General features: G+C 35.7%; 1 protein-coding gene across 14 annotated transcripts in view; it reads left to right on the plus strand.

Annotated features, from left to right (window-relative positions):
- The window catches only part of NBEA (neurobeachin), a 471,232-nt gene that overhangs the window by 136,157 nt on the left and 307,423 nt on the right, over positions 1-27,652 (plus strand). For 6 of the 14 annotated variants that reach the window (XM_033085485.1, XM_033085506.1, XM_033085530.1 and 3 more), the window contains exons 14-25: positions 3,546-3,625; positions 4,338-4,400; positions 4,509-4,606; positions 7,188-7,280; positions 10,972-11,080; positions 13,082-13,163; positions 13,378-13,501; positions 13,832-14,024; positions 14,272-15,294; positions 17,158-17,375; positions 18,847-19,000; positions 25,533-25,556. In XM_033085485.1, the coding sequence (XP_032941376.1) occupies positions 3,546-3,625; positions 4,338-4,400; positions 4,509-4,606; positions 7,188-7,280; positions 10,972-11,080; positions 13,082-13,163; positions 13,378-13,501; positions 13,832-14,024; positions 14,272-15,294; positions 17,158-17,375; positions 18,847-19,000; positions 25,533-25,556 (2,261 nt within the window). The remainder of the gene's footprint in view (positions 1-3,545; positions 3,626-4,337; positions 4,401-4,508; positions 4,607-7,187; positions 7,281-10,971; positions 11,081-13,081; positions 13,164-13,377; positions 13,502-13,831; positions 14,025-14,271; positions 15,295-17,157; positions 17,376-18,846; positions 19,001-25,532; positions 25,557-27,652) is intronic. The other 8 variants (XM_033085496.1, XM_033085538.1, XM_033085558.1 and 5 more) reach the window with 2 other exon arrangements.

Raw genomic sequence — 27,652 nt, forward strand, 5'->3', positions numbered from 1 at the left:
GTTTTTTCCACATCAGTACTGATTGTACTCAACTCTGTGAATATGTTTATTTATTTCCTCTTATTTACTTTTGGTTTATGCCCCTATAATTCTCTATACTGCAGGGATGAATTGGATAAAATTATAATTTTTTTTTTTTTATGTATTTTTGTCTGGGTAAAGCTGGCTAACTGTTATTATGTCTGTATATTTTAAAAAATCTGACGCAAATGATGGGCTGTGTGAATAATACATACATAAAGAAATCTAAAAGCAGGAAATGCTTTCATGACTCATCCTCGTGTGGGATAAGGGAGGCATCCTTTCTCTTTACCAATTAAAAAGAATGTTACTATTTTGTATTACGGATTTATGGTTGCTGTACCAGATCTTGAAAGGATTATCTTCATAGCTGATCTAATCTGAGATTGGTTTTAGTCTTTAGCAGTGCTGACTATCAGTGTCCGAGTGATGGTGACACTGAATTGTATATATGCAGTGATGGGCACAAAGATTGATAGACAGTAAAAAAACCTACTTTGCAATGTTTCAGCTGAAAAACAAGATCTATTTGTCTTTCTTTGCCTCAGTATATGTGTGGCTAAAGTATAGTTTTTTTGTTATAGGATAAATTACACCATTGTTTGGTCAATAATACATTTTTTAAAATAAATCTTCCACTAGGAATGAAGTCATTTAATTAGTAATGAAGTAAAAAACTGTGATGATATAAAAATTATAGTAAAAAATCTGCTTTAGGTAGCTTTAGAACTTCCTATTTAATTAATTCTACTCAGCCTGTGTCAGATGATCATTACATCATACTGCTGCAGTCCTTTCTTCCATTCTTTGTAGCTGTCTGGTAGTTACATAGCCTCCGGTTTCTCCAGCCTGTCTTATTTTTCATTGCCAGTTTTTGAAACTAATTTTTAAAACTAATGAATTCTTTTGGGTAGCAGCTGTCCCCTTTTTCTGATTCTAGAGCAGTGAAACTTCTTGACCCAACTAAAATGCAAGGAATAAATAGTACTAGAGGACTGAAGGGAAAATTGCACTTTACCTGCTTGGTACATAGACTCCAAGCAACAACTCCTTTGGTATCCTTTGCATGTTGAAGCATCCTTTTCAAGGTTGTCACACGTTTCGAGGGAAATGAGTGGGTACATGAAGAAGTAGTATAAAACTCACGTGTCTTTGAAGAGGTTCCCAGTTAAATTGGGATCTCTTCTTTTTTACATGTCCTTACAATTTCTGTTATAGAAATGTTTTGCAGACCTCTCCGTTGTCTGTATTCTATTTCCATAATTGCAGTCTTTCAGAAAAAAACAAAATGTCATTTTTCTTTTTTTTAAGTCCTGGTTTTCAGATATTGTCATATATTGAATCCCAGTAAGGTGTAGGAGGGAAGAGGGTGTACAAAGAAAGAAACTTCTGTCATGCAATTAGAGAAATTAAATACACATTTAAATTAGAGGAAAAAATAACTAAATTATATAAAAATATAATATCTATATATTTATTAGATAAAAATAGCATGTTGATAACGAGCACACCATATTTAAGAATTGATGCAATATTTAATATACAGTAATTTCACGATTACAAACCGCACTGTTTTGACAAAAATTTTGCTCCCACACCAGAAATGTGGCTTACACTCAGGAGCGGCCAATATGTGAATAATTTTCTGACATTTCCAACCCCAGAAGTGCAAACCAAGTCAGTGCAAACTGCCAAGTCGAGCGCCTGCCAGTAAAACCCGGCATTTACGCAATTGTTACAAATTGGTTACTGTGTTGTGTGGCGGATGGAGCCGCTCAGTGCAGGCAGCACGGGGTGGGGGAGAGGCGGGGGAGCTCCCTCCTGCTGGCCCCACGGCTCAGGGGGAGGCAGGGGCTCCCTCCTGCTGGCCCCGCAGCTCGGGGGGAGGCCGGGGGCTCCCATCCCCACGTGCCGCGGGAGCGGGGGGGCTCCATCCCTGCCTCCCACCACTGCCATGGGTGCCAGCGGGCTCCGTGTCCCCCTGCCACCGCGTCGTCGCACCAGGGTGAGCGAGCCCAGCGGTGGCGGTGGCCGGCCCCAAGCGGCCCCGCCGAGCGGCAGTGCCGAGCTGGGCCACCTGGCCCCATCGGCAACCCCGAGCCCTCACGGCCTGAGCCGAGCCAGTAAACCCCGCCATGCCGCGATTCTGTTACTATTTGGCAACTTTGTTGCACGTGGGTCCTCACTGCGAATGACAGAGCGGCTTATAATTGGGTGCGGCTTGTGTATGGACAAAGAACGAAATGTTTGCCAATACCCAGCGATGCGGCTTATAGTCAGTGCGGCTTGTAATCGTGAAATTACTGTAATTGTACATAGCGAAAAAACCAACAAAAATCCAACTACCTTCTCTTTTTACAGTGGAAAACAGGTGTTTCATGGTACCACTAGAATTAATTAATATAAACTAGTCTTATACCTTTAGAGCCTGATTGATTTTTTTTTACTACAGTAACCTTAGTGTTCTTACAAATAGTGAGTGAGGAGCTTGAGATTTATTTGCTTTTATCAGAAGAGTGCACAGCTCTCGTCTTTCCCCTCCTAAACAGGGAAGAAATCTTGAGTATATTAGCCATTCTTTTTGTTCCTCCTAGTGAAACAAACATACCTTCCCTTAAGGTTTTCCCTTGTTGCAAACTTGAATTACTGTGTGTAAAGCAACGACTTCACTTCAAAGAGCATCACCAAAGACAATTAGAGAATCTCCATTAAAAAGTTATCTTCATCTAGATTGGAAATAATAATGAGAAATAGACTGTTTTTAAACTTTGATCTGTACTTGTCAGTGTTAGATGAAATGGCTGATGGGAAAATAATTTAAGTTGCATTTATTTTTACTGTAAAAAATTGAAGACTGTCTATGCCAATGCATTGTCTGAAATGCAGAAACTTAACAAAAGAATCTCCAGTTCAACATAGGTATTTATGAAAGAGGAGAATGGAAAATGCAATAGAAATAGTTTCAAATTACTATTATTCAAGCTCTGGATTTTTTAGATATTTCTGTTTTCATAATATACTTCTTCAAGCACAGTTGTTTGAAGTATTATGGATTACATTTTTTTTCCTCGTTTAAACTGAATATTTTCTTTAGATAGTAGTTTCTCTTTGGTTAAATGGTTTTTGTTTTTGCTACAGGTAATGTCTACCACTCGTATTTCATAAATCCTTTATCTGTTGGTTTTCATTCAGATGGTTTAGTCATTCCAAGTTGTTTATTACATATTGCTGTCTCTCTATTACTATCACCTTATTACTATCATTCATCTTCCTGTTTCTTTTTTAGAATGAAGTAAAGTATAATATGGATTTATTTTTTTCCAAATGTAACATCACTTATGCTTAAATATATTGTGTTGAAAAATGTGATTCTGAAAGGTTATAAATTATATCATTTGCAAATATGAACTTTTACATAAGAGTAGAGTACTAAATCTGTTGTAGGAACTGTGATTTCCTTAGGAAGCTGCAGTGATTAAAGGAATTACATTATATTTAAAAGTGCTATATTTTGTTTCTTCCAGATGGTCCTCGGCCCTCTCAGAAAGAAATCGTATCATTAAGGGCATTTATGCTTCTGTTCTTGAAACAACTTATATTGAAGGTAAAATGGTCTATTCCAAAATGAAAACGTTGACATCTGTTATATACTTGTAATAGTATCTTTGTAATGGTAGAAAATCAGTAATGCCTGTCCAGTATTGAGTCTTCTTCTGGTTAATCTAATGTTCATGCACATCCTTCTAATCAACAGAGAAGTAGTAAATCCATACAAAATTACTTAATAACCTCACCAAAGTATGCCAAGTATATTTTATCAAATGTCTAATATATTTATATTCAATATATAAACTATGTTTTAATTTAAATAATTGTCGCATTTTAACAAATTGTAATAAAATGGTCAAATGAAAAAGATAATTGCAGTTGTCAAACTAATTATTGCTTTATCCTTCTTGTTGGTTCTACCACTGGTAGAAATGGCGCAGGACTCTTTCTGTTACAACTCAATGCTACTCTTTGAGGGATAATCTGCCATTTGAGATTAGACTAAAAACCAGTATTTTCTGTTCTGTCTCTCAAACTGGAGGAGCAACAGTAATAGTTTGTAGTATCTGAGAGCCCACACTGAAAGAATCTGACCTCATACTGTTTTGAACAGTCAGTGTGATAAAAACAGTAGATTGATAGGGAGAATTTAGTCTCTTAAGTTCAAATAAAAAAGCTATAGGATTATCTTTCTAGGTCCAAGGATTGCTTATCAAAACCTGAGGAATGCATTTTCTCTGAATAATGGGTCTTTTTTTTTTCCTTAGGATCGGGGAGTGAAAGAAGATGAGCTGCAGAGCATATTAAATTACTTATTGACAATGCACGAGGTACATTTCTGTAATTACCTATCTTTTATTGTAACTAATTGTACCTGCTCTGTGGGAAGCTTGTTGTGGAAGTTAGTTTGTAGAATAACATTGGTGCTTGTCATACAGGATGAAAATATTCATGATGTGCTGCAGCTGCTAGTGGCACTAATGTCCGAACATCCAGCATCCATGATTCCTGCCTTTGATCAGAGAAATGGGATACGGTAAGACAGTGAAGTGAGAAAATACCTTAAAAGTAGTTCCAGTATCACCACTCTCCAGTTTGCTTTTTTTCACATAAATATCACACTTGCTGATCTTTTAAACTTCAATTTCATTAACTTAGGATTGATTTTTTGACAAAATGAGTGATTTCAACAGGTTGGAGGAAAAAGAGAGTTTCCATTTAAGATTATCATTATGATATTTCAAAGTAACTGCACTGTTTTACTTGCCTCAGTCTCAAATAGAATGTGTAATTAACAAGATGCATCAAATAGCCATGTATTTATCTCAGAATAATTTTAAATATTCTTTCTTTGTATGTTTAACATTCTCTGGGGAGAAGAAGAGGAAAACAAGAAATTGTACCCTAGGCTCTCAAATTCTGTCTGTAAAGAGTGGAATGAATATGTTTATCTGTTTGGTTGTAGAATTAATAATTCTACATACAGTAATTTCATGAATACAAGCCGCACCATTTTGACTAAGATTTTTCTCCCAAACCGGAAATGCGGCTTATACTCAGGAGCGGCTAATATGTGAATAATTTTCTGACATTTACAACCTCAGAAGTGCCAACCAGAGTGCCGAGCTGAGCAGTAAAAGCCGGAATTTCGCGTTTGTTGCAAATTGTTACTCTGTTGCGCCGTGGGTGGAACCTGGATCCCTGCAGGCAGCACGGGGGGTGGGGAGAGAGGAGGGAGAGCTCTCTCCTTCCTTCCTCTGCCGCAGCCCAGGGTAGAGACGGGGGGACCCCGTGCTGCTATTGCCGTGGCTCGGGGCGGGGGCCCCGGGCCGCCACTGCCACAGCTCGGGGAGGCGGCGGGGGCCCCGGGCCGCCACTGCCACGGCTCGGGGAGTCGGCGGGGTGCTCCGTCCCTGCCCGCTGCCATAGGAGTGAGGGGGCTCCGTCCCTGCCTGCCACCGCGGGGCAGCGCCGGGCCGTGGTGACCGAGCCCAGTGGCAGCAGCGACTGGCCCCGAGCGGCCCTGCCGAGCGGCAGTGCCGAGCTGGGCCACCTGGTCCCGTCGGCAGCCCCGAGCGTGCCGAGCCTGCACAGCCTGAGCCGAGCCAGTAAACCCCGCCCTGCCTCGGTTCTGTTACTAATTGGCAATTTTGTTGCACGCGGGTCCTCGCCGCGAACGACAGAGCAGCTTATACTCAGGTGTGGCTTATTCATGGACAAAGAAGGAAATATTTACCAACACCCAGAGATGCAGCTTATACTCAGTGCGGCTTGTATTCGTGAAATTACTGTAACTGATAATTCCCAAAGAAGTGGGTTTTTTTGGGGGGAAGGTTTATGCCTAATTTGGTAATATAATTTTTTTCAGGTCCTAATAATTTTAATACTAATAATTTAATATTACTATGAAATTTTATGTTGTGCTGCTCTGAAGATGCTTTTGAAAATGGAAGGTGCTTGTAAAAGGGAAAAAAACCCACAGCATCTACTACTTGATAAATTCAAGCTCCATTTTGCCTAAGTGCTAGGATCTTTGTGCAAAGATATATACTTAAAACTGTTTGAATGACAGTGCTTGTTGAAGGGAGGACTCATGGTTAGGACTTTGCTATAGGACTGCCTATAGTTTGTATTCAAACAGAATTCTATTCCTGTCATTTTTTGAAGAAGGGTAGGTCTGATCTGGAAGACTGGAGGCATCTTTATTTAATATTGGTTGTACTGATATTAAAAGTGTTTTATTCTGCAGTCTTTATATTTGAAAGTCTGTGTTGTAGCAGTGGGGAGAATGCACAGAATTGCAACTTTTAAGTGTTTGATAACCAAAACAAAACACTCCCAAAGCTTTACATAAAATAAGCGGTTCATTTGCCTTGGATGTCAGATGAGAAAAGCTCAGAGGTCAATTGGTAATAGCAGAAGTCATTTCAAAAGAGGAAGATACTATCTGAAAAAGCACTCTTTAGTGGAGAGAGATTAGAAAGAATGGCTAAAAGCTGAAGCCAAGCTAATTCGAAAGGGAAACTAAAATATAAATTCAAAAATTTGTTGCAGAGCAGTGCAGGACAAGGGTAATGTTTTGTCTCTGGGTGACTTCAGATCAAGGCTGGTTTCCTTTCTGAAAGACTGCACAATTTGTGCTTAAACCTATCATATTAAGTAAATATTTAATAATTAGACTAGTTAATATTTGAGGAACTTTTTTTTTTTAATCCAGGATTTTAAGACGGAGAGTGTAATGAAAGAAGATTTTCACTAGCATCCAGGTGATCCAGGATATGACCTTATGTGTTCCAGTCTGATTCTCCTGTCCTATGCTACAACTGCTCAGACTGTCTTTTATTTAGTTGTTCCAAGAGAGAAGTATAGAATGTTACTTACTGTTATAAAACACTGACCTGAACCAAACTAAACCATGTCTCCTGCCTCAAGACTTCATAATTGACTTCTTACACTGCGCTTGATTCTTTCAGTATGTCCTATTTTCTGTAAATTGTTATATTTATTTATTTATTAATAACTATCCTTGCTCAGTGAAATACAGGCTATATATGTGATGTTTAGTAATACAATCTATATATGTGATGTTTGAGCTTGAATTTGTTTTTCTGTTTTAGAGTAATTTATAAGTTACTGGCTTCCAAAAGTGAAAGTATATGGGTGCAAGCTTTGAAGGTCCTTGGATATTTTCTTAAACATTTGGGTCATAAGTAAGTGTTGTTTTAAAATTTTTGGAGTGGTGTATTTAAGTTCACAATACTTCTTGTCTTTTTGTCATCATTGCTGCATATTATTTGTCAGTCTTTAGAAATAAAATTATTAGGTTCTCTGATTAATAATTTGTACACTGTTAGCTTTATAAATCAGATAAATATTTTTTTCCAATTAACTTGCTGTTACTGTGATGCTTGAAACAATACACGGCTTGTTTTTCAGATATACTATATACTGAAGCTCAAGTCTTAAAACAAGGGAAGGACATTTTCCAGAAATACATCTTATAACTATATATTGCATGTTCCGCTAAAGTTAACAGGAAACATATGAGTGTGATCTAAAATTTGATTCTGGAATTATCAGTGTCATTGCAATAAAATTTTCAGGGCAGTACTTCTTAAAATAGTTTTAGAAGGATGGGAAAAATGAAATAGAATATATTATTGACATGAGAATGTTTCTGAAGGGAAAGCAGATACATCGAGCAAGTGATGTTTAAAAAAAAAAGGTGGTAAGGACATATCTCTGTGCAAGAAATATAACATAGAAAATGTGGCAGCGAGAAATATTTCCATTTGAAAAGACCTGATGTCTCAAACTGGGTTTACTTAGTCTGATCTTCCATATTATAGTGTCAAGAAAGCACTAACAATCATGCAGTGCTGCATAGCCTACTGTTGCTCATTTTTCCCTTCTACATGTGGTGTTAAGATCCCTGCTGGGATTAGCCCAAAATGGCATTTTAGTGGGAGGCTGTGTATTATAAAAATTAACCACATGCTTCACAAGAGACTTCATCATATAAGCCTCATTTGAAAGGAAAGGAGGTAGGAGTCCAGCCAGAGTGTAGTATTGCTAGAAATGCTTTTCTCAGTAAGATCAATAAAGCATGACTGTATAATTGAGAGACAGTTAGCTGAGAATATGCTTCTAAATGGGATTTTTCCTTTGGGATCCAGCAAGTCGAATACTGTTCTGGGAATTAATAAAGCAAATTGATAGTCCACTCAAGAATCTCCAAGGACTTTCCAAACATTACTTAGTAAAAGTCATTCACATTGATATGAGTTGTATTAAGTATGATATAGATGAAGGTTTGACTTGTCAGAAGCCTGGTTGTATTCAGATAAGTGCATTTGTTTAAAATATTTATCACTTACCCAGAAAATCAAGTAGCAACTTATGTCCTGGGTGCATCAGGCACAGCATTGCGAGCCAGGTAAAGGAGGGGATTGTCCTGTTCTGCGCTGGGCGGCCTCACCTCGAGTGTTGAGAGCAGTGTTGGATGCCACAGTATAAGAAAGACATTAAACTGTTAGAGAGTGTCCAAAGGAGGGACAAGGATGGTGAAGGGTCTAGAGGGGAAGCCACATGAGGAGTGGCTGAGGGCACTTGGTCTGTTCAGCCTGGAGGAGACTGAGGGGAGACCTCATGGCAGTTACAACTTCCTTGTGAGGGGAAGAGAAGAGGCAGACACTGATCTCTGCTCTGTGCTCACAGTGACAGGACTCAAGGAAACAGCATGAAGCTGAATCAGAGGAGGTTTAGGTTGGATGTCAGGAAAAAGTGTTTCAGCACCATTCTGACAGAGTTCGGGAAGTGTTTGGACAATACTCTCGGGCACATGGTGTGTGACTCTTGGGGATGGTGCTATGCAGGGCCAGGTGTTGGACTCTGTGATCCTTGTGGGTCCCTCCAAACTCATATTCTATGATTCTATGGTTATAAAAAAAGAAGGAAGAATTTTCAGAGGCTGAAATTTTAATTTAACATCTACTTGCAATTATGGATGTTTCAGTGTAGTTTCCATTGTTAAGTGAACATATGTACTTAGCAAAAATTAACTTTATTTTTCATGTAATTGGAGTGATTGAAATCCCCTTGAATACTCTGTGTAACTTACAAAGTTCTTTTTAAATTTTTAGACCTCTGAACATCTGCAAATGTGCATATTTTATGTAGATTTTAGCAAGTAAAAACACCCTTTAATTTCATGTTTTACGACTGGTGCTTGTGCCTTTTTGTTCACATACATATATGTGCATACACATGACTTTATAAAATGGAAGTCAGCCACAAAAATTATAAAGTACTTATGTTCCTGTTTCACAGTACAGGAAGCTGACATTGCATTATAATACGCTGAAGCAGGATCACATAAAGAGATGCTACATGATTTATGAAACCTAAGCCAATACAATATTACTAACAAATATGTAGGTACTAAACCAATTACTGTTGCTGTAGTTCACATATACACACATCACTGATGAGTAGAAGTAATTGATTCTCAGAAATTACCAGTAATATCTTAGATGAGAACCTGAATAACTTAATTGATTTTTATTTGTAATCTGTGATGATAGAATACTTTGTTTAACAGCTGACAAAATCCTGTTTTTCTCCTTCTCTGCCACATTTGATATGCCATCACTTGAAATAATAGTTGTTTACCTTTGGGTTTTACTCATGCATTTAAACCTCCCAATGGATTTCTACTTCTGTCTGCTAGAAAATACCTTAAAAGGTTGAATGCTTGTAGGTTTTCTTGTAAGTAACTTGTGAACTCCCTTCTGTGCACAGAAAAGTACACAATGTTGTAAGTTGTTGCAACCCTCTTTTGTGGTACTTACTTTGAAAATTATGAAATAATCTATTAATTTCAAAAGTTCTAGAATGGACCTATATAATTTATGTGTTATTTTCACTGGTAATCATGAAAATGCAGTTTCTTAGCTTTTGAATGCATGAAATTTTTATAAACATTACTGGATCCTATTTAATTTTTTTTCTGCTACTTTAATATAGATTATTATTTCTTTTGAAAAATGATTTTTATTTCATATCCATTATAGTAGTTAGTAAAGTTAATGATGCAAACTATGAGAAATACTCTATTTATGATGTTATATCTCGTTTGAAAAGGGTGGGGTTTAGGGACAAGGGGAATTCATAGATGTGAGCTGCTTCCCTCTCCACTTTTTAAAGATTTGAGTAGTTTTGGATCCTAGATGTGAAATACACTTCAATCACATAGAATTTCATAAATATTCAGGATTTTATTTCTTTTTCATTACAACGTGTTATTCCACAATTGAATTATTTTGGCTTCATTAGATATGATATATAAAGAAGAAAGGTGGTACTGAAAAATCCATCCATAGATATAGATATAATATAGATATAGATATAGATATATGATATAGATATAAGTATTAACACACACAGATTGCTTGGGCAGTCTGAGGGAGGCTGGCCCAGATCACCCACTGTGATTGCTTCCAACCTAAACAAATCTGTGATTGATATTGGAAAGTATGAAGCTGGATTGTCCTGAGTTTTTGTGATGTGACAAAAGGTGTGTTCTTCAGTGATAACATTTTAACCAGCCTGTACACATTTTGAACTTTCTTACCCTGAGTAAGATAGGAGTTGACTTTGAGAATGATGCGTGATTTATTTTTTACAAAAGCCCATCCTAAACATGACATTGTTTTCTGAGAACCTTTGTATATTTATACAATTGAATTCATTGTGGGAAATATTTTAAATTTGTATAAAATAACAAGCTTGGGAGCTTTTTAGTACAGCATCAAAATATTTGGTTTTTGGGTTTTATCTTGCATTTACTTAAAATGCTCATCATGCTTGGCATGTGCCTAATGGTGTTGTTTTCTCTTACAGGAGGAAGGTTGAAATCATGCATACTCACAGTCTTTTCACACTTCTTGGAGAAAGGTTGATGCTGCACACAAATACAGTGACCGTTACAACGTATAACACACTTTATGAGGTACAGATTATTAAATGTAAAGATTGTTGTTTCTGCTGTAAAAAGTATGACTTAAAAATATCTCTGCTCTATAATCCTGTTTCTCAAGACTTTTGAGAAAAAATTTAGAAATTTTGAGAAAGTGTTTATTGGTTCACAATGTATTTTGCCATCCTTTAGATGTTTATATTAACAATGTCATCATATTTACATAGACTCTTCCCACTTCTGATGGAAGAGATTCTGTTACTTAGGATGTTCATCACTTTTCACAAAAAAAAACCCAAAACAAACAAACCCACAACAGACACTGCAGACCTCCAATTGCTCCTACTTCACTGTTTGGAAACTTTGTTTCCATTGGAAGGGAAAGTGCTGAAGTCAGAGATGCTTCTCTTTTCTTTTTCTTTTTCATGTCACTCATTTTAAGTTTGCAAAGTTTTGAAGAGTGATGTTTTTTTCTTTTTTAACCATGCCAAATGGTAACAGCCACTTTTATGTAGCAGATACTTGCTACTTACTGCTTGAGGCAGTGAAGTATGACCCAGAAAGTATTCAGCTGTTCTACCAGGTTCTTGTAAAAGCTTCTCTTTTGATAATGAGCAATTTTGTAAAAGCAAAATATTGAGAACATTAAGTTGGTTGAAACCCTTGCCTTCATGCCTGCACACATAAAGGTTATGTCCAATCTTCAGTTATTACTAAAATGGTGACTTAGAACCACAAAAACTAAGCACTTCTCTAGTTTCTTTTTTCTTTTCTGGAACCTACCCTGAGCATTTAGTCATTAAATCTATTTATGACTAAAAAGAAAACCCTAAAAATCTTTTTAGTGCATAAGATTTTCAAAAATTGCAAGAGATTCTGTTTTAAGTCTGAGTAATGTACAAAATTTTTCTCCTATGATTATAAAAACCTAAACGTTATCTATTTGCCAGTGACTTAGATCCAGGTTCTTTTTTATTGCACATTGCCTTTTTATGGTTTGACCACTTGAGCTGTCAGAGTCCAGTTGCTGCATTCAGTTTTCTAAGAACTTCTGTGATTGGTATTCTCAGAAAATGCATAACTAATGGACACAGTCGAAGTCCCTATGGAGTTCAGCATCCACAGGCATTTACATTTGAAAAAATAGCTAGAGGAAAGGAGGGGAAAAAGGGTTAAGTGCTGTAAGTACAGAAGGTTTGCTAAGAAACTGATGCTAAGGAACAGATATTTTCCATATGCTCTCATATAAAGCAAGACCATATTTTAATCCTATTTTAAATATCAATATGCAAAGACCTATTCTAAGATACTGTGTTTATGACTAACATTAGTTTGATTATTTTTTAATGAGAGAGCTAAAGTTCTTCTTTAAGATAAATATTACTACTGAAATTACTCTATTTCGAAATGCATTTACCTGAGTGTATTTACTGAGAAATCTGTGTTGATATAATTGAATTTTTAGCTGGTTCTTAAAATAAAGTTGCATACACGCAACCAGTGACAGGTATCCCAGTGTGAAAGGCTTGCAGTGTTGCCTCAATACAGATTAATTAGGTTGTCAGGTACAATTCAAGTGACAGGAGAATGCTCTGTCTTCTTCATTATGTGAAGCCCCAGGATTATTCCTATGGAATGCTGTCTCTGATGCTTGCTCTTTACTAGCTGGAGGAAACCAAACCCAGTTTTAAGAATTATTCAGTTTGGTTTTGGTGAAATGTGTGAAAATAACTGTTGATGTATGTAGCTTGTGAAAGATATTTTGATCTATGAATGTATAACAATATGAGAAATATGAATAGAATTTCTTTAAAATACTGTTATTGCATATTTAGGCAATGAACTCAATCAGCTACAGTACCACCATGAAATCCCTGAGTAGAGGAATTGCTTTAATCCATTCTTCAAGATTTAAAATATTTCACCTAATTGAGTGTGGCCACAATAAATGCTCTTAACAAATTTTAAAATTAACAAAGAAATACTGTAGTGTTTCATTAAAAATGGTAAAATGAAGTTAATATTCTGTTTTAGATTTTGACAGAACAAGTGTGCACCCAAGTTGTTCATAAACCACATCCAGAGCCAGATTCGACAGTTAAAATTCAGAATCCAAGTAAGGACAATATCTTATGCTTGTTTCATAAATGTGTCACCTTAGAGGTTGTGGGGTTTTTTGGAAATGATGGTTCAGAAAGTGAGAACAATTCATTCATGTATCTTAGATTCATATGGGTTTCAGTTATCTCTTACATTAATGGCTGTCAGCAACTATTTCTTTTTTTAAACATTGGTAAAGTGCTTTACATAACTAATTTATTCTTTCAAAGTGATTCTTAAGGTGGTGGCAACGCTGTTAAAAAACTCCACGCCAAGTGCAGAGCTGATGGAAGTTCGACGTTTGTTCTTATCTGATATGATAAAACTCTTTAGTAATAGCCGTGAAAACAGAAGGTATGTCAATACAAATAGTTTTTTCTCATCATTGATTTCTGGGTAACAGCAATTTGTTATACTGTGTGTAGAGTTTTATAGTCTGCAATAAATATATTTAAAATACATTTAATACATTTGTGGTAACGTTTCTTAATTCAGTAACTAATACTGGATTCTTCTCTATAGTATACTTTAGTTGTTTTTTTTTTTTTCATGATGAAATATTTTTAAGTTTATTCTTAAGATTGGATTGATGTTAAGAGATTATGTTCCTCCCATCTCAACCATTGTAATGTTAAAATAAAAAAGCTTTTTTGGATATATTTTGAACTAATTATTTCACTTTAGATGTTTACTTCAGTGTTCAGTGTGGCAGGACTGGATGTTTTCTCTGGGTTACATTAATCCTAAGAACTCTGAAGAGCAGAAGATCACAGAGATGGTTTACAACATTTTCCGTATTCTCTTGTACCATGCAATAAAATATGAATGGGGAGGCTGGAGAGTATGGGTGGATACTCTTTCTATAGCCCATTCCAAGGTAAGAAGCAGCTTGTAAATGTGTTTTTTAAAATACTGGTAACACCCAAAGGCATTAGTAATATAGCAATATAAGATGTAAGGTGATTTAGTGCCATCTGGTGGCTCTCAGTATTCATGTCAAGGTGGCTATTTTCTTGTCAAGCACTTTGTAAGCTGTACTTGATATGTTCCTAGAAATCTTGCTGGATTTTGCCCAGTTCATCTAGTGTATATTCATCCATGTAATCTGTTCTTTTCTTTCTAAGGTCACATATGAAGCTCATAAGGAGTATCTAGCAAAAATGTATGAAGAGTATCAAAGGCAAGAGGAAGAAAACATAAAAAAGGGGAAGAAGGGGAATGTAAGCACCATCTCAGGTCTTTCCTCTCAGACAACGGGAGCAAAAGGTGGAATGGAAATTCGAGAAATAGAAGATCTTTCACAAAGTCAAAGCCCAGAAAGTGAAACAGATTATCCCGTCAATACTGATACGAGGGACTTGCTCATGGCTACAAAGGTGTCAGATGATGTGCTGGGAACTGCTGAGAGACCTGGAGGAGGAGGAGTGCATGTGGAAGTTCACGACCTTTTAGTTGATATAAAAGCTGAAAAAGTAGAAGCTACTGAAGTAAAACTTGATGATATGGATTTGTCTCCAGAGACACTGGGAACTGGAGAAAATGGTGCACTGGTAGAAGTGGAATCTCTTCTAGATAATGTATACAGTGCAGCTGTTGAGAAGCTCCAAAACAATGTTCATGGAAGTGTGGGTATTATTAAGAAGAATGAGGAAAAAGATAATGGTCCATTAATAACTCTGGCTGATGAGAAAGATGAACCTTCTACTAACAATACCTCATTTCTCTTTGATAAAATACCTAGTCAGGAGGAGAAACTCCTTCCTGAACTTTCAAGTAATCACATTGCCATTCCAAATGTGCAAGAGACACAGATGCATCTTGGTGTAAATGATGATTTGGGATTGCTTGCACATATGACAGGTAGTGTAGATATAACTTGTGCTTCAAGTATAATAGAGGACAAAGAGTTCAAGATTCACACCACTTCAGATGGAATGAATAGCATTTCTGAGAGGGAGTTGTCTTCATCATCTAAAGGACTAGAATATGCTGAAATGACTGCTACAACTCTTGAGACAGAGTCTTCTGGTAGCAAAACTGTACCTAATGTTGATGCAGGAAGTATAATATCAGATACAGAAAGATCTGATGATGGTAAAGAGGCAGGGAAGGAGATACGGAAGATCCAAACAACTACCACAACCCAGGTAAATTTCAGGTAGCCATGCATGTGTCTGATGTAATCACTGCTCATTGCTGAGAGGGAGATTAATAGTGTGAGATCGAGAGATATTTGAATATTTCTGTATTTCTATATTTGATATGTTTCTTAATTTATATGAAAAATTTATATCTTCCAGGCCCATTTTCTTTGAAAATACCATAAAATGAAATAGTTCATGGCTGTATAGAAAATATATATTGCATATACTACTTAAATAAGTTATTTGCCACTAAAATCACCAACAAACTACAATGAATTGATTTAAATATGTGGACATTGATCTCTCCTTTAAATAATGTTCTCAAAAAGAATTGTCAACTGAGCAACCAGCTGAAATTTATCTTCTAATCTCTTTTTTGGGCACTATGAAGTCTAAGCTGTCCATGGTTAAATATTTTTCTTAAAATTTAGTGTAATAAAGAAAAATTGAAGTAGTTATTAAATAAAATATACATGTAGAATTATTGTTTTCTTGAATAATGCGAAGTTTTGTTTTAGCATGGTTTACAGTGGAACTGCCAGTTGGAATTTTGATTGCTGTTGGTTTGGTAACTGCCTTGTTAGATTTGGGTCTCCTTGAGACCACTGAAAACACTGAAAATTACTTAGAGACCAGCCACCTAAGTGGAGATACTTATGTTTCATGTGTTTTTATGCAGTGGCAATGCACATCAAAACCTGTTCTTGCAGATGCAGTATTATTGGTATATAGATACAAGCTCCTCTGTTATGTCACTGTTACAATACTCTTGTTGCTGTCAGCATGAGACTTATCTGCAGCTGTACCTGAAGGTGATTGTATTTTACTGGAATTGCTAACCTCAAATTCTCTAAAAGCAGGTCTACAATCATCAGCCTGCCTTATCAGTAAGAAGTAACTATCTTTTATTAAAATGGATTGAAAGAAAGCAAGCAAGTTGTGTGACAGAGATGGGAACTACTGCTTACTTCTAAGAACATTCTAAGTTATTGCCTTTATTAATAATAGATCAAATATTGAAGAATATAAAATTTACTCTTTTCTATATTTCTAATGAGAAAAAAATGGAAAATACTATTGAAAGCACTATGCATAAGATTCATGTGAAAAATTAAAATTTTAGTTAAGTCTAAGAAAAAAAAACCTAATAAAGATAATTCTTAAAAAAAACATGTGAAATGTAAGCAATTGCAATAATTTTAGTCCTAAGAGGTTAAATTATATAAAGGATACCCTTTCTGCTCTCGTAATACTTGCTAAAGGAGATCAAAGTGAGACTAAATAAATAAGAAGCTTTTCAACTCAACTCTAGTGCTATGTCCATTTTTACACTGCTAACATAATTGTTTTGCAAAGTTCTCTTTTGTTTTTAAATTGGCAAAATGGGATTTGGGAGACTAGATGTAATTCTCTAATGACCCTGCTAGAAATACCAGATAAACAAATTGGTTTTAAAAAATGAGGAACTTTCCAAAAATACACATTCCTTGAAGCCACCACTATGTAGTTTGTCCATATTTACAGTCAAATCTTCAAAGAAAATTGTGTCATTAGCCCAAAATGTAATTGTTACATATAAACAAAATGCTGTCAATGACCATGAATGGACAACACTTGGTCTTTTCTGTAAGACTTTAAATGAAGAACCTGAGAGTAAAAGCTTGTTGAGTAGCTGAAAAGGGGGCCAGCCACAACCCCTCAACACCAATTGATTTGACTTGCGGCAGCTCATTTACTGAAGAAACATCCGTATCTCCTGTGATTTGCTGCCGCATTGTTTTATCCTGTCCTTTCTCAGATTCTGTATGGCATTCAAAACAACACTGCATAAAGTTAACATCATTTATGAACCTCTTGTTGATGTAGGCAATACAGGGTCGATCTGTCACCCAGCAAGACCGGGATTTACGTGTTGACTTGGGATTTCGAGGAATGCCAATGACAGAAGAGCAGCGACGACAGTTTAGTCCAGGTCCACGCACAACTATGTTTCGTATTCCAGAGTTTAAATGGTCCCCCATGCACCAGCGGCTCCTGACAGACTTGCTTTTTGCACTAGAAACAGATGTACATGTTTGGAGAAGGTGGGTTGTTGTTTCTTCTTTGACTCCTGATTTGTGTTTCCATCAATAAGGAAAAATTAGGCATGTTTGAGAGGGGATGTTACTGAGAGATGGAGCGGGGGGAAAAGATTTGGTGTTAGCTGCAGGGCCTCTCTGTATTTTTGACCTTCTCTTTTTACCCCTTCCCACCCTGGAACAGTTTTATTTCACAGGTAGTAATTCCTGTTTTCTTGAGGAATTGTATACATCTTGAATACCTAAAAACCTGAACTGCTCTTCCAGCTTATATTTTGCATTAGAATCTACTGTCCCTGTTCCAGACAGGATGACTTCTACTAATCTTCCTAACTGATCAATTAAAAGAACTTCTCTACCTGCAAGATGTATAAATAAAACCTCTGTCCTATAAAATTTTCAGAGGAAAATTTGTTTATTGACAAATTTTCTTTTGCATGTCTGCTCCTGGTTGGGTACAGTCTTGGCGATTGTATAATATTTTATGACAGCAATGTGATTTCCTTGTGTTTTTGTATATTTTTTACATGATAATAGAGGTATTCTGTAACTATAATATAAGAGAGACAATTTACTCTAATTTCACTGCAGAATAATACAAAATTTGAGCATAGTTTTATCAAAGGAGCAATTTATATTACATTTAATTTCCAGTTTGGTGAACTGTTCTGTGATACTCACTTGGAAATAGACAATTTCGATGTTCTGCTTTCAACCAAGTATATGGGAGAGGGTTATATATTGTGTTGAGATAATACTTGAAGGTTAAAGTTCAGATTGTATATTTTCAGTTGAAGCCTTTAGTTTTTGTTTGCTGGCTGACAACAAACATTGCTTTGGGGAAAGACCATACTTAGAGTATTCCTCAATATTTTCACACAGGGGTTTTATATTTTTGGGGAGTGACTGTTTCATGGGACAATTGCTCACCAGTTAGGAGTTGCTGAGATTTAATCTAATCTTACAAGTATCTGTGGCTTGTGGAGCTATTATTAATGCTAGATTTATTGTCTGTTTACAAAGTTAACATTAAATGAATTTATGGCCATATTATCAAGTTTCTCCTTCAAAACAGTAGCCGGTGTTATCATTAGGTGTTATCAAGGTTGCTTCAAATGGCATTGGTGCAGCCTGGTGAACTCAATATTAAATAGTTGCTTTCATGCTGCAGAGAGAACTCCACTGATTTCAGCAGAACTCCTTGTGAAGTGAAGTACTGGTTGATGGGAATAAAAGGTTATAAGATGCTGTTCTCGGCTGAGTATTTGAATATAATCCTATCAAAAAGAGATAGCAATCAATTTGTTCATTAGACTAGCGTTGCTGATATTTTTAGACTATTTATATGCAAATTTTTGTAGACCACATTTTTCCTTTCTATCAAAGAAACATTCACAATATGGTTGCAAAGAATTTATTTCTCTAAAATTTATTTTAATTGTTTGGTTTTAATCCACCTCTTCTTCTGTCTTTGCAGTCACTCCACAAAGTCTGTGATGGACTTTGTCAATAGCAATGAAAATATTATTTTTGTACATAACACAATACACCTCATTTCCCAGATGGTAGACAATATTATTATTGCTTGTGGAGGAATTTTACCATTGCTGTCAGCAGCCACATCTCCAACTGTAAGTACAATATTTCCACCTAGTGGTCATACTAGAAATTGTTGTTAATAATGCAAACTAGTATTTTCAGCTGACTCTTCTTCTTTAGGGACTCCTTCCCCTTTCTGCTAATTCCTTCAAAAATTTAAATTTATAATTAAATTGTTACGCTTTGATATACAGAGTGTTTATAACATTTTGCATTTGAAATGCTAATTTTATCAGAGAAGTAATACTTAGTAAAAATAATATTTCATAGTTATTTAATATTTCATTGAAAGGGATGACCATTAGGATAATGATTCCTGTAACAAAACAGCATGCTTTATGATGTCTACTCATTGATATTCATAAACGTGTTTTGCATGCCAAATGAGACCAGAAATCATCCCCTCTCCACTCTGTTTACTTATTCTTTTAGTAGGTCCTTTCCCCCATTTTTTTTTCAGTTCTGTATTGAAAATAACTGATATTTTTATCCCCTCAAAGTTGTAAGTTCTTAGCAGATTTAAGCTCAGGCGGGCAGAGTATCATCACTAGAAAGGGAGGAATATTTTATAAATATTGCATTATTGGCAGAAGTAATTTTGTTATTCGAATGGGATGGGTTGTCTGTGCATTTAGTACCTGTGACTATTTCTTTCATACTAAATGTCATCTTGAGCATCCTGTAAAAATTATCTGTAGCTAATATTGGTCTTGAAAGGGGAGACAACGAGACCCAGAATGGACAGAGACTCCTCTGAAATAATATAGGTAAATAGGTGCTGGAGACTACAAATGGGGTTTGCAGTAAAAGCTCAGTCTTTTTTCTAGCCATTCAGTAATTGAGATTAATTTTTCTTTACTCTTACTTATAGTTAAAAAACCATTTTATGCAGATTTTATTTTAATAGTATGAATGTATGGGCTGGCAATTTGCTAAACATTAATGTGATTTTTAGGCTTGCAATTAATGATAAAATGCTGCCTCTTTACTATTTTCACTGTGTTATATGAAAAAATATTTACTATAAGCAAAAGTGAAAGACTGCAATTATTGTCTGCAGTCAAAAGAATACCATTAAGATTCTGATTTTGCAAGTGCTTCATTGTAAATATTGACAAGTATGAGCAAGACACACTAAGCCATCTTGAAACACAGGGTGCATTATCATTCTTTAGAGTAAAGGACATTGAGGGATTTTTTTTAAAGCAGACATTTTAGGCATCATTTGAAAATGATGGTATTTTGACATCTCTTATATAAAAATATAAAACAGGCACAACATTAAATAGGTTGCAGTTCCATTGAGTGCTCTTTGTGGGTTTTAATTCTTGTCCTGGTTTATGATACTACAGAGCCATTCTATGGAATAATAATTTTGAGGTTCACCATTTCCCTCTATTTATATTGGATAATATATGTGTGTGTGTTTGTGTGTCTGTATAGATAGTTATCTGACACAGCTTTAATAATTACACATCCATTTCTTAAATTTTGTGTGTTAATACTGCCCTGCTCAGTAGCAGTGATTTTCATGCACTGATACAAAAGACCACATTTTTAAATTTGACTATTATGCACACATTTCTCCACAATATGGGGACTGTGTGTATTACTTGAATACTTAATTTTACCATCTGTCTAGATCACTAAAAATAAATTGTGAAATAAAGTAATTCAATTAAAGTTTGGTTTCTGGTTTCAAATTGAATGAACCCTACTGTGTGGAAATAAAAAAAATAGAGAAGGGATTCTTCCTGCCCATTCTACTCCATTCCTGTTTCTCATTGCCATCCATAAAGATTAAAAGGAAGTGGATTTATTCATCACTGTGACAGATATGAAGAGTGCAGCCCATCCTCCCTTCTTAGAGCAGGTGCTGAGTCTTGTTCTGAATCACAGTTTCGAAGGGAGCAGATGCCCTGCTGGTCATCAGACCACTTGTGAATATCCATCATATGATGAATGAAAAGAAGCTTCATACTGATTCTCAGGCTTCTAATGCTTGTGCATCCTTGAACTGCTGTGGAGAAGTCAATGTATTGCTGGTTCAGAATATATTTCTTCTCAGTCTTGAAAGGGCAAAGTAGGCCACTGAAAGCAATCAGTTACAAAAGGCTGTCTCACCCCCCTCCTTCCAGAAGCTGCTAATGGGAAGAGAGAAGAGGTTTGAAACTGGAAGTTTGATATGACATCTCCACTGCATAAAAACACTTACAGCAGGCCTGCTACTGTCTGCTTTCTGCCAGAGTAACTCTTAAAGGGAGAAAGGACCTGTAAACTTTCTCCCTTGCTGATTCCATGACTCACAGAATCACAGAATGGCTGAGGATGAAAAGGGGATGTCAGGAAGTCACCTGGTCCAACCCCCATGCTCAAGCAGAGCCATCTACAGCCAGCTGTCCAGGACTGTGTTGAGACAGCTTTTTACTTTCTCTGAGGATGGAGGCTCCATCACCTCCCTGAGCAGTTTGTGTCAGTCCTCGGTCAGCCTCACCATGGAAAAGTGTTTCTTGATTTCCAAGTGGAACCTACTGTGTTGTAATTAATTGCATTATGAATAACTTTCTATCTACAAGGTTCAGAGTTCAAGTTTTGTTTCACACCTCCTGAATCCCTGCCAACCCCAACCATTCTGTTAGTCTGTGTAGTTCTGTAATTGAAACTGGGCATGGTATTAGAAGTCGGCTCAAGCTGTATTGCACTACTCTTCCAAGAGCAGGCTGTTCACAGGCAACATGAGTTGCCTCACAGGGTCAGCCCAAGGGCCTGTCTGCTTCAGCGTTCTGCCACCAACAGTGGCTGTTTGCAGCTTACATCAAAATGCAGAAGTCTGAGCAAGCATATTGATTGCTCTAATAACACTCTGCTTCAGCATTTAGGATTTTAACAACTAGAGAGGGTGTTTGGACTGTCATATTTAATAACCACTGAGAAATTTATCCTTCTAGACTTTATCTAGTTTTTTTTGAAGCTACTTATGCTTTTAGCTTCCATAATATCCTATGGCATTGAGCCTGACAAAGCAATTATATAACCTGCGAGGCACTTCTTGTCTATGTTTTTCTTAAGCCTGCTTAAATGCATAAAGTCACTATGTGCTTTACTGTTTATACTATGAAAAGAGTGGTTAATCATGTCTTTATTCCGCTCCACATCCTTTACGACTTTGTAGGACTGAGTCACATCTCCTGGTGTGCCTGTTTGAATCCACACCATCTTCCTCTTGTTTAGTCTCTGATCCTCCATATCTCTGTTCTGCAGAGCTTTTCTGGGGTGTCAAAAATCTCACATTTTATAGATCCTGTAGAATACATATATTCAATTTTTCAACAAGTGTGAGCTCATTTTTACTTAATTTCTTCCTCCTTCACTTTCATGAATGATGAAGCTTCAATATTCCCACCGAAGGTCTTTTGGGGCCCATATTAAAATTTTAAAGTAGCAGTTCTTACTTATTTCCTCTTAGTATATTTTATTTGTGGCATAGGTCCTGTATTTACATCTAATTATGAAAAATTACTTTAATTTTGGTTTGGAATAATGAAACATAAAAACAAAAGGACTACAAAACAGCCAATGAAAGGTCATTCCATGAAGAGATGAGGGTAAATATCAGTATTCACTTGAAGTATTTACATGTGGCCTAGATTTCTAGCCAATGGAGATCTACTCAACAGAAGCAAACTATTCAGATATCTCTGATTTAGACATCTATCAGATCCCTGTAGGATCTGGCTGGAATGATTGTTAACCTGGAGCTCAATCCTGTTCCTTTTTATGAGATACCTTGTTTTCTAATGGAGAAAGAAGCACACAGTTGCTTTTTCAACTGTTTCACAGTCCTGCCTATGCACAAGTGCTTGATTTCAGTTAATCAGAGTTCAGGCAAATCTGAGCTCATTCTGGGCTACTCCTTCTTAAGAGTCCTGAATTCTGCTGCAAAACTCTCTTTTCAACAATCTGCTATAGAGTTAGTTGCTCTTAAAGGTATCCCATTGCCTCTGATTTTTATAAAGCACTTCACCTATTTCTCATTACTAGAACAGATGCTGAATATTAGATGCTTGAATTAATTAAGTCTATTTGAAGAAAAGAGCTGAGGATAAATTTAGCAAAAAGACTTTCAAAATGCTGGAGCAATTGCAGTTTTGGTTTGGTATTTTTCTCTTTTGTGCAACAGATTCTGTATTGTGTTCCCTCTGTTGCTAAAAAAAAAGTATTACTGTCACAGTTTCCTTAAAAAGATGAATGTTTGAAAAACTTGCCATTTCAAAAAGTCTTTTTTCCTTTGCATAGTTCAGATTTGGAGTGAAATGGCAATTCTTCTGGGCTGAGTGGAAGATTACTGCAGGATTCCTTGCCTGCTGTAGAACAGGCAGGCTTAACTATGGAATTCTCTCACTATGGAACTCTTATAATAGAAATCTGACTTTTATCTTGTGAGGTTTTTTTGGGTTTTTTTTGGTCTGGTTTGGGTCTTTATTTGATTGGTTGATTTTTTTCAACTTGTTGTTTGGTTTTTTTGTTTGTTTTTTTAATCCAGAATAGGATGATCTGAATAGAAAATTTTAAATATAAATTTTAAAAAAAAAAGAACAAAAAGCATTTTTGGTATGAACAAACCCCTCACAAATCTGTGGCTGACTCATGAGTGCAGAGAAGGTTGTATATGTGTGGCATACAAGGCAAAGTTAACTGTAGTTCTCAATAAACTATTCCCACAATTTTTAATATTTCACTCAATTTCACTTCTATACTACTTCTATCCCAGGGTCTATACATGGATTTGCTTCAGATGCTGTGTTGCCAATTGTATATATGAAACAATTTGAAATTGAAGTAAATATTAAAAAATATGAGCAGATTTTTTTGTTTTGCAATATAATCTGGACTGTCTTCTAATTCTGATGTCTAGTATATTAAATTGGGAATATTAGATAACTCGGGTACAATTATGAGGAGGTCATAAAATACAAAATACTGTTTTCCTTTTATTTTTTGCTTACTGTTGGAGATGTCTTTGAGGCTTTCTAAAAATAACTGCAACCATAAGGAAGGCATTAATAAGATGCTGTGGAAGTGCGAAAAACGGGACCTGTAAGGGAAAAAGTTTGCAGAAGATGCCTTCTGTTAACAGAAGCAGGTTTACAGTTAAAACATTTTGTGTATAAACTAGCAATTGGAAGTAATCACTGCTTGCTACAAGGAAAGCAGCTGTGACAAGGTCTTGAGGACAATTGAGCAAGGCAAAAAAATTTGATTAATTTAAATATATGTGACAATTCAAAACAAATCTCCAGACCCCTTGCCATCAGTTTGTTTTTCCACTTAGAATAAGAAGTCTTTAATTCAGCTTCGTAGTAATTCAATGTATCAGCTCTCAAATTGTGATCTGAGGGCTGCTGGTGTTATATGAACTGTCCACAAAACTCCATGGAATATTTAATGATGGCTTCATTAGGTCTGTGTATTAAAAGCTGAGATGTGTGTCCTTTGTGTAGTGTTAACATTAGCATGTTCAGGACTTGCATTGTTCCATGGGTGTTCTGTGGTCTACAGCAATTCTGAGAATCAAAAGTGGTAAAACTGATATGAAAATTGTCAGGTAGTAATTGAGAGATAATAGCCACAGGTTAATTATCCAGCTGCATCCAACTATGAGAAGATGAAGACACATTTAAAAACTAGTTGAGTGTGGTATTTTCTGTCCCAAGAGGGAAGTAAACAGTTCATTTCAGCTTGTTTTTCTTTTTATTGGATTAAGTTTTTCCACTGTTTAAGTTATAGCAATGATAACTGATTCACTCCGAAGTGAAAACTTAAGAATTAGTTCCTAACCCACTCTGATAATAGAGAAAATGGTTCTACCTAAAACTAAACCATAAAAATTTAACACACATATTTAATTGTGATCAATGAAATTTGAAGGCCAGCTCAGTCTGAGTGTCTTAGTAAATCCTGATTTTTTTTTTTCCTGTTGTCAAAAACATTGTCATATCTAGTTTGATACTGCTTAGGTTGAAGAAATCATACCCAAATGTAATATATAATGACCTATCTTGTAGTGTATCCAAGGGAAGAGAATTATGCAGTGAAGAACCAGGTTGCTTGTTGTTATTCATATTTTTTCAAAGCATTTTAAACATATTTGCCTCCTCATGAAAGAATTAACTACTTTATTACATTTCATCTGAATGGCTTGTTTTAAAATGCTCATACCTATATAATTAGTTAAAGCATTATTTTGTTTTGCATTGCTCCATAAAGTTATTTTATGTACTACATAAAAGATGTACATTGCTTTGGAAGAATCAGTGTTTACATGAACTCTATAATAATAAGATTTAAAGTTTTCCTTATGCATAGCTATCTTTGACAAGTCTTTACTTTCAAATGTTCATGCTGAGCTTAAATGTTTTGCTATTTTAAATATAAATTAAACAAGCGTGTAATTCCAAGATGCTAATTTGTTTCAATTTACCTTGTATTTTTAGTTAACTTAAATAATTTTCTTTTTCTTTTATTGTTGTGATCTGTTGTCTGTTTTGTCTGTTGCATGTCCAGGGTTCTAAGGTTAGTATTGCTGCTGTAAGTTTCAGTTTTTTGCATTTTCAAAAATACCTTCTTTTTGATAGTTTGATATTTTGGCTTTTCTTTTTTTACTATTATTGTTCTTACTATTATTTTCCTATATAATACAGTAGGATGTGAATAGGAGTATATTAGGTGTAGTAATTAACTTTTCCTACCATATTTCTCTTAATAATCTAATGCACTGTCACTTATGGTGCTTACTGTTAGCTCCTGACTGAATGTAGTCAGTCTGTGAGTTAATTTAAGTTATAAATGCAACTGTCAGTAGAGAAACTCTTTATGTCCTGAACATGATCATTGTATGGGAGACTTTTTACTGCTCTTAAATTATACTGAGTAGTTATGGAGTGATGATCAGTGCACTTTTCAATGAGTTTGAGACACCACTATCTAAAATATTGGTGATACTAGAAGGCAACTTGATCAATAATGGAATATATTGTAGACACTATTACAATACCAGTGTGCTGTATTTAACAGGTAGAAGTGATGGTAAGTTTGGTGTAAAAAAACTGTCAGCCTTTTTTTTTTCCTCCATGCAACAGAATTTTAGGGAGATTTGTAAACAAGAAAAAAGATTCTTTTTAATTTGAAGTTTTCTAAAATCTTGCAAAAATTTGCTTAAGACTTATATTCAGTGAATTTACTACACAACTTGTAAAAATAAAAAAGCAATAGAAATTCAGAGAGGTTTAAGACTATGACTGGCACAATACAGTTGAAACTTGATAAAAATCAACATCAGGCAGTCAACTGTCTGTAAGTGAGGCTGATGTTATTTCAAGCATGAGTTCAAAGTTCAAGTTTCCATAAGCACATATGAGTTATTCTAGCAGACTGTTATGGCTATAGATTTTTGCAAATGTGTTTTCTTTGGATGAGTGCTTTCAAAAAATCATCTTCCAGACTGCTATAAAAAATCCAGCAACCTTTTTTTCCAAAATGTGAGAACACAACACAAATTAAACAGGGGAGCCCTGACCAAGCAAGATAGGAGATAGGCTGAAAATCTTTCTTCTGAGAGTTGTCATTTTACTATTTTTCTGATATTATTGGGTAGTTCAGACAGATGATAGCCCTTCCCAAATGACTCATGTGACCGACATGCTACATCCTTAAGAGAAATTAAATTAAGGGCTATCTATCATCATGGTGACACATGCCACTTTGTATCTTTCATCTTTCAAAACAGTTGTTTCCTTAATACTGTTTGGCACAGTTTGCACTTTCATAATATTCGATGTAAAAATATGCTTAAAAGTAAGCCGTAAGTGAGGCTAATAATGTTTTAGGAGTATGGAAAGAAATTAATTTTTTGTTTTCTGTATCTTTGATTCCCTTTAGAAGGAAATTACTTAAGGACACAATATATATACTTTTTATTTATAAAAACTTCTAAGCAAATTAATAAAAGTAGAGAAGCACAATGAAAGTACTTTTCAAAGGGACTAAGCTGTGTGCCCAGAAAGTCTTGCAACTGTAAAGCTTGTTGGCAATCAGTAAGAACTGCCTTTAAACAAATTTTGAAATAGTATTTAGACATATAATTCTGGATGCAGACCAATGTCACACATTCCTATTTTCAATTTGCCTAGCTCCAGAGGTAAGAGTATTTAAACAGGTATTTATTTATTGGATTAAACTGACTGTTTCCTCACTTGTCTGCACTGTTAAATACCTGAAGACATTTGAAAACATGGCTCTGGACATCTAAGTGTCTTTTTGGAGAAAAACATTTTAGCTTTCAGAAACACTGAACTCATTCAGAAGTTTTCTACTAATTCGCAATAAAAGAGTCCAACAATATTTTAGGAAAGAAACAGAATCTCTCTGGACCGTGTCACTTGTCCTGTTTTGCTTTCCCTCTGTTGTTGTCATGAGGTAGCAAACATAATTAGAGAATTGGAGTCTGTCAGGGTTCTATATGCTGTAAACATTCCAGGGAAAATCGGTTCATTGAGACAGAGTGCAAAACTATGTTTTTTCCACCCCAGTCTTCACATTTGCTTGTTTATCTAAAGGAACATAAAAAAGTAAAAGCTATACACTAATTCCTTTAATCTGTTGCCTGTTTGCATAGCCTATGGAAG

Source organism: Catharus ustulatus, chromosome 2 (genome assembly GCF_009819885.2).
Source record: "Catharus ustulatus isolate bCatUst1 chromosome 2, bCatUst1.pri.v2, whole genome shotgun sequence".
In the NCBI taxonomy this organism is placed as follows: Eukaryota; Metazoa; Chordata; class Aves; order Passeriformes; family Turdidae; genus Catharus; species Catharus ustulatus.